The 13,018-nt window shown below is 39.2% G+C and overlaps 1 protein-coding gene and 1 long non-coding RNA gene across 3 annotated transcripts in view; one reads left to right on the plus strand and one right to left on the minus strand.

Annotated features, from left to right (window-relative positions):
• Positions 1–344: 344 nt before the first annotated feature.
• On the minus strand, positions 345–2,634 carry LOC107595608 (transcription factor SOX-4-like). The gene has a single exon (XM_016286074.1). The coding sequence runs from the start codon at positions 2,626–2,628 to the stop codon at positions 1,918–1,920; it is 711 nt and encodes a 236-aa protein (XP_016141560.1). The 5' UTR covers positions 2,629–2,634; the 3' UTR covers positions 345–1,917.
• Positions 2,635–11,225: 8,591 nt separating this feature from the next.
• LOC107595609 (uncharacterized) overlaps positions 11,226–13,018 on the plus strand; it is an 11,437-nt gene continuing 9,644 nt past the window's right edge. The window contains exons 1-2 of one of the 2 annotated variants that reach the window (XR_001610281.1): positions 11,767–11,853; positions 11,989–12,200. This is a non-coding gene — a long non-coding RNA (uncharacterized lncRNA). Of the gene's footprint in view, positions 11,854–11,988; positions 12,201–13,018 lie in introns of both variants that reach the window. The other variant, XR_001610282.1, reaches the window with a different exon arrangement.

The raw sequence follows: 13,018 nt of genomic DNA on the forward strand, positions 1-13,018 counted from the left end.
TTTTTGTTTTGTTTTGTTGTGAAGTGTTTAATTCTATTAAAAGGAATAAAATATGAAGAGAAGGAGTCTTGCGACTGATGTTCAGTTCCAGCTGATTTTATTTCCTTCTTGGAAAAAGACAAAGTTCTGTACAGAGGTCTGACAGGCAGTGACTTGACACAATTGGCTGGCTTTTGAGTTCACTACTCAAATGTTGAGATATGGTATGGCAAGACAAAACAATATTGTACACAGCATATTGCACAAAATGAAACAATAAAACATATCTATATATTCCAAAAGCCATGAACAACACTCTTAAACATACACTCTAAAAAATGCTGGGTTAAATGCAACCCAATTGCTGGGTTTGTCCCTATTTTACCCAGCACTGGGTTGCATTTAACCCAGCATTTTTTAGAGGGTAGGGATGTATAAAGATATATGTTCTTATTCCGGTCATGATATATCATTGTCAGACATAAACACGCAATCTTTTACTTATTTTACAGTCAATGTACATAGAAATCTTCATGTTGATCCTCTGCCTTAAACACAACTGCTCTACATAAACCTGAATTCAGAAATACAAAATGCTATTCGCCATGCCGTAATATACTAAAACAATTAGCTACATTTAGCCAACAAGTAGAAAAGATTAAATATCCTTGTACAATTATGGAGTGAAGACGTACTTCATTGTTCATGAATTATAGGCATTTCGACCGTATCTGTAATTCCATCCAGTGGTTCAAACCGAAACGTGTCACTATAAAAGCACAAAGAAATTGGTATTAAAAAGGTACAGTATCCCCAATAAGGACGCGATAAACCACAGCAATTGCTGCTGCAGCTACATACAGCCTCACTCCGCGCGCGCATCATAGGCTAATGACGATTGGTCGTTGAAATGCAGATACTGTCTCTTTAAGAAGCCTGTGGATTGACACTGTAAACATGTTTAGGGAGCAGATTTTGGAGACAACCCAAGCCCCCTGGCTTTAAAAATCGGAAATCCAAACAGCGATATTCACCGATTGACACCCCCTCGATAGATTTTGTACAAAAATACACTCAGAAAATAATGAAACATTTAATCTCCGTTCCATGTGAGAGGTCATCAATTAAATAATACGAAACAAAGCTAGCCCTTCCGCGAGACAGACGGACATGTGCATGTGAAGCCTATACACACAACAGACTGACTAGAACACAAGTGACGGAGGGGAGGAGAGGAGCAATGTTTGGCCATTATATAAATACATCGATATAAAAATGCCAGCGCTGAAAAGTTACCAGGATGAAGAAGTAAAAAGGCAGAGAGAGAGAGAGAGAGAAAACGCCCCTCGGATGAATTTTGGTCCTGATTTGTAGTGTAAAGAATCGAATCATCTGAGTTGCGTCTGAATCCTGATGCCATGGCGACAAGAAAGCTGGTGATTGTGTTTGTTTTTGCGTCTGATACATCACTGCCATTCAGTTTCAATGAATCAACACCAGTAACGCTTCTCAACAGCCTTTCGTAGTTACATCGTAATGAAAGCATGCGATTCTGGTCTAACACAGGATTCTGGTAAACAATCTCAAGTGCGAGCAGACGAATCGCTCTCCATTCAGTACCTCCATCAAAACAAGCATATGACCAGACTTTTTCTTCGGTTTAAAAACGTCCCTTTTCAAAGTCGGAGAGGGCGCACAACGTGAACTCGCCATCGCGCAATGCCTTCCTCATCTGCGTCCAAAGCGCGCCTCCTTCCAAGCACCAAACGAGCAAGCTAAGCACTTTCATCTGCACTCTTGTCAGCGGATAATGAGCACCCACAGTATCTGATGCATGGTAAACACGAGGAATCATGTCGTTGACTCGTCGTCTGACTCGTCTCGGAGGATTTTGCAGCCCTCCGGTCATTTTTCAATCTGTCCTTTCACTACTAGCTCTCAGTAAGTGAACACCAAGTTGGATATTGTCGATTCGAGCCAGTCCCCTGATATCAACTCGCTCACCTCTGGGGTGCAGTAGTCGGGGAACTCAAAGTGCGAGCCGGAGCCCGACTCAAAGTTGAACTCCAAATCTCTGTCTAGAGGCGCGGTGCCAAAGGTGCTGAAGCTGTCAAAGCCGGGACTGGGGTCCGCCAGCTCGTCCTCGAACTCCTCATCCGAAGAGGACGACTGCGAGGAGGACGAGTGCGAAGCGGAGGGCGTCGGAGACGGCGCGCGGGTGTACTTGAAGCGCGCGGCGGGCTCCGCGTCTTCCTTTCCGCTCGCGAGCCCGTCCTCGTAGAGGCTCAGCGGGTCGCTGGATTCCGCCGAGCTGCTCAGAGTGGGACTGGCCGGCACGGCGACGGAGGGCGGGCTGCTATCGGAGCTGCACCCCCCGAACACATGCCCGCGCTTTGCTGGTTTCTCGGGGATCTGTTTGGCGGCGGACCTGAACTTGTAGAGAGTGTGGTGGTCTGCAGGGACGGAGTGGGAGGTCAGCTCAAGCGCCGTGGACTTTCGGTGCGTCCTGCTGAGAGTTTTCGAGCTCTTTTTGGATGCAGATTTTGCGCCGGGGCTGCCGCTCACGCGCTCCCCCTTCTCCCCAGTCTTGCCGCTGGATGACTTCACCTTCTTCCGTGGTCGATATTTGTAGTCTGGATAGTCTGCCATGTGCTTGAGCCTGTCAACAATTCTGTGTTTTTCTGTCAATATGGGGTGCTGTGTGTACATTAATGAGGAAAAAAAATTAACTTAAATGATTTTAGCGAATGGCTGCAATATAACAAAGAGTGAAAAATTTAAGGGGGTCTGAATACTTTCCGTACCCACTGTATAATCTGGAAAACCACAACAGGTGCTTTTTATCAATAGGCATTTTGTTTAAGACAAGCAAAACCATGTTTGTTTGTTTTTTTTTTCCATGCACTGGTCAATTTTGAGGTTTTGGGCTATTTGGCTTTTCATAACGTGTTGTTTCTAGCGGAAACTAGTTGAAAGAGAACATCCATAAAATGTTTTATACATCCAAAATACTTTAAAGTGTTTATTTTATTGCACTTGATCTATTTGTGTCTGTAGATTTAAAAACATATACGTGTATGTATAATTAAAGGCCATTTTCTCAAAATGAGTTTTGAACAGTGTTACTTTACTATCACTCAGATACTATTATATCGTTTTTATTAATATTTTGAATCATTTTTTATATTTTCCATTTTCATTTTAGTTAAAGTTTTAGTAATTGGGTTGTGTTTGGCGTGCCATTTTTAGCAGTTTTATAATGTAGTTATATTTTTAATAGTTTTAATTTCAGTTTTATGTAACTATAATGACCTTGTTTTTGAGAGCCAGAAAGCTCCACTTACATCTACCAAACTTCACAGTTTTATTCATATCTATATGCTGAAAGTTTTTGCAGAGGGGTTATATTATTTGCCCAATTTTATAGATTTTATTCCTAAACACATGATCAAAATAAGTTGATTTTCTGGTTGTTGACAGTATTTTTTGATTTTGATATAAAAAATATCAAAAATTCCCTCAATAAAAACCTTTAAAAAGACACTAATATGACAACAACTATAACACATATTTTCAATCTGGCGGTATCTGGTTCTGTTCTGGAAATGTATACAAATTAGTGCATATTTAATGAAACATCGCCTCATTTGCATATTTAAACATTTCAGAAATTGTTAATGTAATCAATCACATTTTTTACCCACTTCACCTGGGGTGTTGTTTTAGAAAACAAACCTACAGGATAAAATTCATGTGCAATTGCCATAAAAAAAAGAGCTTCAACAGAAGGATCAAAGATAGACAGATCCACTCATAATTACAGTATTTGATCTCATAGGCTGAAAGGAGAGGCTTTGGTAATGGTCTGGCTACACGGCGGACCGTCGGCAGCATGCTTAATTCATTCATTCACTCCCTACTATACCACAGTGTTCAATCCAAACCCCACTCCTCAAGCTTGGCTTAGTGTTGCCATGGAAATCCTGCCTGTTTGCTCTCCAAACACATTCAGACAAGAAAGTACATGATCTCGCCAGTCTTAGCCCAGCGGAGCTGAACTACACAGTCGACGAGGACACGGGAACGTCCTTATCAATCTGCAAGCCGATCTCAAATGCACACACAAACAAATATTAATGGATTTGCATAGATGTCCATCTGATGGCTTGGGTATTTGAAGACAAGCGGCCAGCAGGGTTTATGAAAATGAGCTCTTCCTGCAGTTGCCAGGAAGATGAATTGGGGTGCGGAACCGTGCAGACAGTGTGCATACTGAGGTCAGATGGTAGTTGGAGCCGTTATGACAAGGCATGGAGGAACGTGCCTCTGAGTTATTCATTACATTCTTTCTGTCCCATCATTGCTGCCTTCCTCATTACCAGGCTAATTTCTCTAGCCTCTCTGTGCCGCTGCCGTCACACAATGGAGCCTTTGTGTGTGCGAACACGTGTGTGTGTGTGTGTGTGTGTGTGTGTGTGTGTATGAGATGGCTGAGCTCTTGTACAACTGAAATGCAACTGTGGTCCAACCTGACCCCAGTAGGTATTCCTTTTAGCCTTTAAAGTTGTGTTTGCCATCTGTAATGTTTTAAGTTGTCACTGTCTCCCTTGAAACTTGTGCAAAAAGGTCACCCAAATGTCTTTCTCTTTCTTTAGTGGGAACTTGTTTGTGGTGAGGTCACCCAGATAACTTGCACCGGACAGCCAAAACGGTTACAGCCAATTGTCCAGCTCAGCAGATTATTTCCCCCGCAGCAGAACACTGAGGTAAGGACACAGGTTCAGGAGTGAACGGCTGATCGCTTATCTTTCACACGACTTTACTTCCCCATTGCTGCAATAAATCAGGAACGGCGGCCAAAGACATGCCTCCTTTTTCAGGTTTCATGTGTTTCTACCGTTTGCCAGTGCAAGAGCTTCCAAGAACAGTAACGTTTATCTCGATAACATCACTTCATCAGCATAACTATTCTTAAAAGTGGTTTCATGTTAATTATGAGCCGATGTATTTGCTCGATAAAGAGACCATAGGAAAACAGAAGAGTATTTGTTGGAAAGATTCCAGTCGTGATATAATCAAGTTCATTTGTTTAAAGTTTTACCAACCGTTGGACTATAAACTGAAGTGATGCTAATTAAAGACCAACTGACATAAAGACACCAGTATCACTGTTCATCCAGAGACATGTTTATTTCAGCTCATTTATTTTCAGCTACATGTTATTTATTAAGTGGGTGAATCGTGAAACCTGTCAAGAGTTATATTTCTCTCTAAAACCAAAAGAAAAAGAAATAACAAATGAAAGCAGCGAAGCCTATTAGGACAATTAAGATTTTTTTTTTGCATTGTGCTATCATGATTCATTTTCCTGAAAATTAAACACTCCCCCACAATTCTCATAAGTGTAATGTCAGAAGAAAAATCCCTTTCTTATTATCGTAATGTAAATATATATATTTGCAGCTTTTGATTTACATCATTGCTTTCGGAGAATTTATAAAAAACTCACTGTAAATGAGAATCTAATGAGAAGCAACATTAATAATAATGGAAATTATTCTTTATGGATAAAAAGTAAAAAGTAAATAGATGCATTATGATAAAGAGATTTTTTTTGAGGAATTAGGCTCAAAATTAGGCTTTGTTATCTTTATGCAAAAAAAAAGAAATATATATATATATATATATATTTATATTTTTCTATTGATTTTGGGGTACAATGTGACGGAGTGTGATGTGATATACAGTCAAACCAAAAATTATTCAGACACCAGATATAATTTTTGATATTTTTTTACTAGTGGGTGCAGGACACTATAGTTCATTTATGTAAGGGAAGATAACAAAACAAAGTACACCGTGACAAATTATACCCAAAATTGATAAAAATTAGGGATAAAAAAATTATCCAGACACTTTGACCACCTGACCATGTTTTGCTTAAGTGTTATCTGACATTATCAAGATGAATTTGTTCTGACTGTTTAACTCTGAGTTCTTGTCATATTTTATTACCATTTTCTAAGTGAATAAACTGTGATAATGTGTGAAATGTTGAAGGTGTCTGAATAAATTTAGGTTTGGCTGTACATGCCTACATATATATATTTTTTCCTTCACTTTTGTCTCCAGCAGCTTAAACTTGATCTCTTATTTAGTAAACACTGGAGGTTTTACTCAAGGTTATGCATAGAGCTTGTGTCTTTTCTTTCTTACTTGCTTACTTTTTTATTTTTTACAGAATTGTTAGGTATTATGTTTCTTTTAATATTTCAGCGTGTATGGGGTTGTAAACATCAAACTCAACGGTAAGGACACAGGTTCAGGAGTGAACGGCTGATCGCTTATCTTTCACACGACTTTACTTCCCCATTGCTGCAATAAATCAGGAACGGCGGCCAAAGACATGCCTCCTTTTTCAGGTTTCATGTGTTTCTACCGTTTGCCAGTGCAAGAGCTTCCAAGAACAGTAACGTTTATCTCGATAACATCACTTCATCAGCATAACTATTCTTAAAAGTGGTTTCATGTTAATTATGAGCCGATGTATTTGCTCGATAAAGAGACCATAGGAAAACAGAAGAGTATTTGTTGGAAAGATTCCAGTCGTGATATAATCAAGTTCATTTGTTTAAAGTTTTACCAACCGTTGGACTATAAACTGAAGTGATGCTAATTAAAGACCAACTGACATAAAGACACCAGTATCACTGTTCATCCAGAGACATGTTTATTTCAGCTCATTTATTTTCAGCTACATGTTATTTATTAAGTGGGTGAATCGTGAAACCTGTCAAGAGTTATATTTCTCTCTAAAACCAAAAGAAAAAGAAATAACAAATGAAAGCAGCGAAGCCTATTAGGACAATTAAGATTTTTTTTTTGCATTGTGCTATCATGATTCATTTTCCTGAAAATTAAACACTCCCCCACAATTCTCATAAGTGTAATGTCAGAAGAAAAATCCCTTTCTTATTATCGTAATGTAAATATATATATTTGCAGCTTTTGATTTACATCATTGCTTTCGGAGAATTTATAAAAAACTCACTGTAAATGAGAATCTAATGAGAAGCAACATTAATAATAATGGAAATTATTCTTTATGGATAAAAAGTAAAAAGTAAATAGATGCATTATGATAAAGAGATTTTTTTTGAGGAATTAGGCTCAAAATTAGGCTTTGTTATCTTTATGCAAAAAAAAAGAAATATATATATATATATATATATTTATATTTTTCTATTGATTTTGGGGTACAATGTGACGGAGTGTGATGTGATATACAGTCAAACCAAAAATTATTCAGACACCAGATATAATTTTTGATATTTTTTTACTAGTGGGTGCAGGACACTATAGTTCATTTATGTAAGGGAAGATAACAAAACAAAGTACACCGTGACAAATTATACCCAAAATTGATAAAAATTAGGGATAAAAAAATTATCCAGACACTTTGACCACCTGACCATGTTTTGCTTAAGTGTTATCTGACATTATCAAGATGAATTTGTTCTGACTGTTTAACTCTGAGTTCTTGTCATATTTTATTACCATTTTCTAAGTGAATAAACTGTGATAATGTGTGAAATGTTGAAGGTGTCTGAATAAATTTAGGTTTGGCTGTACATGCCTACATATATATATTTTTTCCTTCACTTTTGTCTCCAGCAGCTTAAACTTGATCTCTTATTTAGTAAACACTGGAGGTTTTACTCAAGGTTATGCATAGAGCTTGTGTCTTTTCTTTCTTACTTGCTTACTTTTTTATTTTTTACAGAATTGTTAGGTATTATGTTTCTTTTAATATTTCAGCGTGTATGGGGTTGTAAACATCAAACTCAACAGCACCTTCTGAGAATGATTTACCCAACTAAATAGCAAACCAAATGTTTTGTTGCTGTTCTGCAGGCAACAAAAAGTGTTTTGATTAACAGAGTGCTTTCACTCGTAGAAAGGTCTTGTTTATGTTTTGCAAGCAACCTTGAGCAGTAGATTTTCTCTGGGTTATTGTGAGTGGCTTTTAAATAACAGGAGAGGGAAATGCTGTTGTGGACAGCAAAGTGAGTGAGGAAAGAATGGCTAAATTTATTCAGTTATGGACAGTGTATGGCCAGTCTGCATCGAAACTTATGGAATTTGGCTCAAGGTTTTTACCAAACGTGGAGTATGTTTTGAGTGATTATTGGAACAGCATGTTTAGCCTTGTACTTAAATGGAGGTTTTGTCCAGTCAGATTGTGGTTTAGCTGACACCTGACTCTTGGTTTGTGTGTGTGTTTGCTGGCAGGCTCAAGTCCATTTTCTTGTCTGTTGGAGTTTAAGAGGACACATCAACTGACTGAACAGGTGAACAAAAATTATTTAGTTTTTTTTTTTTAGAAATTCATAGAGCTTTAAAAGAGTAGATCAGTAAAAATGAAAATGCTGTCATCATTTATTCAGCCTTTTCGGTCTGACTTACTTTCACACATGGAACACAAAAGAGGACATTTGAAGGAATGTGCAGGCCGCTCTTCTCCATGCAGTCACAGAGAATGGAGAATGGAGCTTTCAATGCTTTTTTGGATGTGAAAGCCATAATTATCATAAAAGTAGTTCAAATGACAAATGGCTGTGATAAATCCCAAGTCTTCTGAAATCATATGATAGCTATTTGTGTGAAAAAGACCAAAATTTAAGTTGCTATTCAATGAAAATGTTGACACATACCTGACTTCTGAATGCGTGAAACGAGTAACAATGGTGGATTCATGAATTACTCATTCTTGTTCATCTGACCTTTTACAATGAATCAGTTAATTTACATCACAAAACTGCAAGATATGTGTCACAAATGAAACTGATCTAATTCTAAAGTCATTGATCTGTTTGCAGCAGTTAACAGTAATATCAGTGAATAACAACTTATATCTCTGTCTGTTTCTCAAACAAAGCTATCATATTACCTCAGAGGACTTACATAATAGCACATGTGTTGTATGGTTCACTTTTATTGTGTTTTTGTGTCCTTTTTAAAGCTTATAAGGTCTAGTACCAATTCATTTCATTGAAAAGAATGACCAAGGCGGTCTGAATACTTTCCGTACCCACTGTATATATATATTGTACTTGCAGATGATATACCATCAATAACAGCCACTTAAGTGCACTTAAAGAGAATATACTTTTATGACGGTTACGTACACATTTAGAATGTAATTGTTAAAATGTAAAATTAAATGTTTTATTTTAACATACATTACAATTATATAATATACATTAAAGTATTATTATGTTTGGTTTAATATTTTTGTAGTGCTTTAAAGAAGTGCAGTTATTTTGATGTGTTGACTAACAAACTAAAGCCCATTTAAAGTACTCGGTAATTTTAACTGTAGTGTGTTGTTCGATATTACATTTAAAGTTAATATATTTTAAATGTACCAAATTGCAACTTGATCATTATAAATGTGTAATTAGGCTACACATATAGTTTAATATATGACATACAAGTTTTAATAGAAATTATGTTTAAGTACATTTTACTTTACCGAAAATGCTTGTCAGTAAATTTGGAATTACACTTTAACGATTTCTGAACCATTGATGGGCACCATTTACTTCCATAGTAGGAAAAATATATATACTATGGAAGTCAATGGTGCCCATCAACTGTTTGGATACTAACATTTTTCAAAATATTTTCTTTTGTGTTTAACAGAAGAAAGAAACCCATACAGGTTTGGAACAAGTGAAGGGTGAGTAAATGATGATAGCATTTTCATTCTAGAAGTGAACTACTTCTTTAAGTGGTTTAAAGTCACACTAAAGTTTGGCTAATTGCATTTGATGTAAATGTAAACTAGAATACATTTCCATTTAATAACAATTAACATGCAATTAAATGTCCAAATTTTTTTTTTTAAGTAGGCTATGATTAAATGTATACTTTTTCCACAAGAGAGATTTTTCATCTTGGGTGAACTAATCCTTTAATAAACATATATGCAAGAGAAATACAGAGTGAGAGTGCTGAAAGGAGGAGAAAGAGAGAAGTGTTTCTCTTGGACTCCAAACAATTATTGTTTTCACAATTGCAGTCAGCAGGGCATCAGTGTTGGAGATGGAGAAAGCAGATCACTCCAGCAGTTCATCATGTGCTCACTTAATGGCTGCCTTTCCAGTGTCTCTCCCTTAACTGTCTCAACCATATGGATTTGAGGACAAAGACATATTACGTGTATGCTAATTACAACAGCCATGCAGACAAAGGACTGCAAAGATACCTGTACCATAATAAAGAGACTGTGAATGCCATGGCACAGAAATGAAAAGCCCGATGAGGGGAGGGTGGGCATGTGAGCGTGTTTATCTGTCTGTCAGAGGAGAATTTGACATTTGAAGGATGAGAGACCCTTTTCATACTGGAATTGGGAAACTTAGAAGCCATCCTCATTTCATTTATGCACTTCACTGGGAACAGAGAGACAGAAAGAAAGAGCAGACACAAGGAAGTTTGGAAGGGAGACAGAGAGGCAAGCCAGATAGCAAAAAGTGGAGAAAAAAATAGAGCATAAATTAAGGTGGGCGAAATGCATTGCTACTGTTCTCGTTCTTATACAGTCTCCTGTTTATTAATCAATAGTACCACTGTTACTCCCCAGTGGAGACAAGTATAACGGAATGTTAAGTCAGGGTTTTTAGGGGACACGCCACACCAAAAACTTCCCAGCATCCCTTCTGCTTAGCAAATGATGACGCATCATTCTGCTGACACAAGTCAGCTGATTGCTGTGTCACGGCAATGGTTTTAGGCGAGTGGCAGCACTCTGGCTACAGACGTAGAGTCTTTTTTTCCTCCCAGACGCACTGCGGCACAGCCAGACGACTAGAGTGGAGGCACAGGAGCTCACAGCTGCAGTCTACTGGCTTGTTTCGGGAGGTAGAGGAGCCGAGCACTTCCTCTCGAAATACCGTCGCTCTGCTCCTTTTTGCTGTTGAGGGATCATTTTCATCGGGGAAGAGCATTCGAAGAGAGTAGAGCCAAAAAAAGAAGACAAACTCTGAGTCAAACAACTTGGAATTAACGTTGGTCTCATTTGTGGGCAGAAAATTTGGAGAAGCGAGCCCGGATCGTGATTTTTTTGGGGGTCTGCTGACGCCATCGTCTACAAGTACCGGACCAGGTTCCCAGGCTGAGAAGTCACCGATAAAAAGCTTGGATTCCAGTGCGTCACCTGTCCGTCCCATCGTAAACAGAGGAGCCGAGCACTTCCTCTCGAAATACCGTCGCTCTGCTCCTTTTTGCTGTTGAGGGATCATTTTCATCGGGGAAGAGCATTCGAAGAGAGTAGAGCCAAAAAAAGAAGACAAACTCTGAGTCAAACAACTTGGAATTAACGTTGGTCTCATTTGTGGGCAGAAAATTTGGAGAAGCGAGCCCGGATCGTGATATTTTTGGGGGTCTGCTGACGCCATCGTCTACAAGTACCGGACCAGGTTCCCAGGCTGAGAAGTCACCGATAAAAAGCTTGGATTCCAGTGTGTCACCTGTCCGTCCCATCGTAAACTCGTCCCACCCGAGACGTCCAGTCAGCCGGGCCCGTCTGCATTCTCATTCGCAGTGACTGGCCAAAGTGGCCGCTCCACTCCAAGGTTAAGGTGGCTTTCGGTCCTAGACTTAGTCCTTGTTCAGAGGGCAGGGCAGAGCCGAACAGAAACAGCGACGCGGCAGCTGAGCCGAGCTCAGCCAGACAGACGCGCTGACCTAAATCAGCCCCAGTCATGTCTGGACGCAGCCAGAGCGAAGCAGACGGAGAGGAAGACAGAGCGAGAGAGAGAGGGAGAGAGCGACCCACACGTACTGACTCGAACATATACTCGCACTACGGTAGGTTTAGACGACTGCAATTAGCCCCTAATGAAATGTAGTTTGTTTCCCATCCGTTTGCGTTCAGTTCTTGCTGATGCTGTGCTTAGTTGAGATTAGCTTGTCTGTGGCTGTGTTTCTATCTTTGTGCCATAGGGATGGAGAGAAACGAAGGAGGCTGTAAGGGGAGGGGGAGACAGAGTTGTCTCTCTCTCCCTCTCTCGCTCTTTTTTCGCCACCGCTTTATTTTGTTCCATTTGCTGGTGTTTATATTCACCGTATATCTGCGCTGATCACCACCATTGCTGCACATCGAAACGTAGAGTCGTTGTCCCCCTCACCTCCCCCGTTTGCACTGTTGGGTCCAGGTAAGACATTCACTTATTCATCTCCGACAGCCAAATATGCGAACCCCTTAGTCTGAGTACGTGAGGGTGGGCGGTTTTGTGCGTTACGTTTATTTGTTTTTGGTGAATCCGATGTGCGTTAAAACCCAAGATCAAGAACAAGATCACATCCCCCTCCTCCCAAGCGTAGACTCCTTGGGAATATTCTGAATTTACAGTTGGTAGATAGTGCTGGCATTGCATATTCCTCTCAAACTGAAAGAGCTAATAAAATCGCTCAGGAATGCAATCGGTTAGTAGTTTAATCACAGTATGGTGAGAATGATGAAAAAAGAAGGTAGGCACATCTTTTTAGTGTGTTAGTGAGTTCAAGTGAAAGTGTACAATGTATGCTGTTATTTATTTGCTTCTGGCAACAAATATTACATTACATACACCAACGCCTTGATAATTTTCTTGGCACAAATCATCCCACGCTCAGCAGGAACACAGTGCTGCTCACAGGGGAAAACAATCTAGCCATAAGCGGGAGACTGATATCTCAAACATGTCCACTCATATTCCTTCCGCTAGCAAATCACTTATTAGTCACCGCTTGAAAAAGTACAACTTCACAGTTTCATTCTCATCCACCTGCGCTTTGAGCCAGAAAGAGCTCTCACACACAGATGTAATTGATGAGAACTCAAAGGTACCTTGAGGTATTTGTCCGTTAAGAGGCTCTCAGGTAAATGTTACAGGTGTCATATTACATTTCAGTGCTGTGAGATCTGTAGTCTTATGCAATACTCTTTCAGTGTCAAATACAGAAGGGTACGCAGCATGGCCCATCTGTTCAG

This window comes from Sinocyclocheilus grahami, unplaced genomic scaffold, assembly GCF_001515645.1.
Source record: "Sinocyclocheilus grahami isolate Dianchi unplaced genomic scaffold, SAMN03320097.WGS_v1.1 scaffold205.1, whole genome shotgun sequence".
NCBI lineage: Eukaryota > Metazoa > Chordata > Actinopteri > Cypriniformes > Cyprinidae > Sinocyclocheilus > Sinocyclocheilus grahami.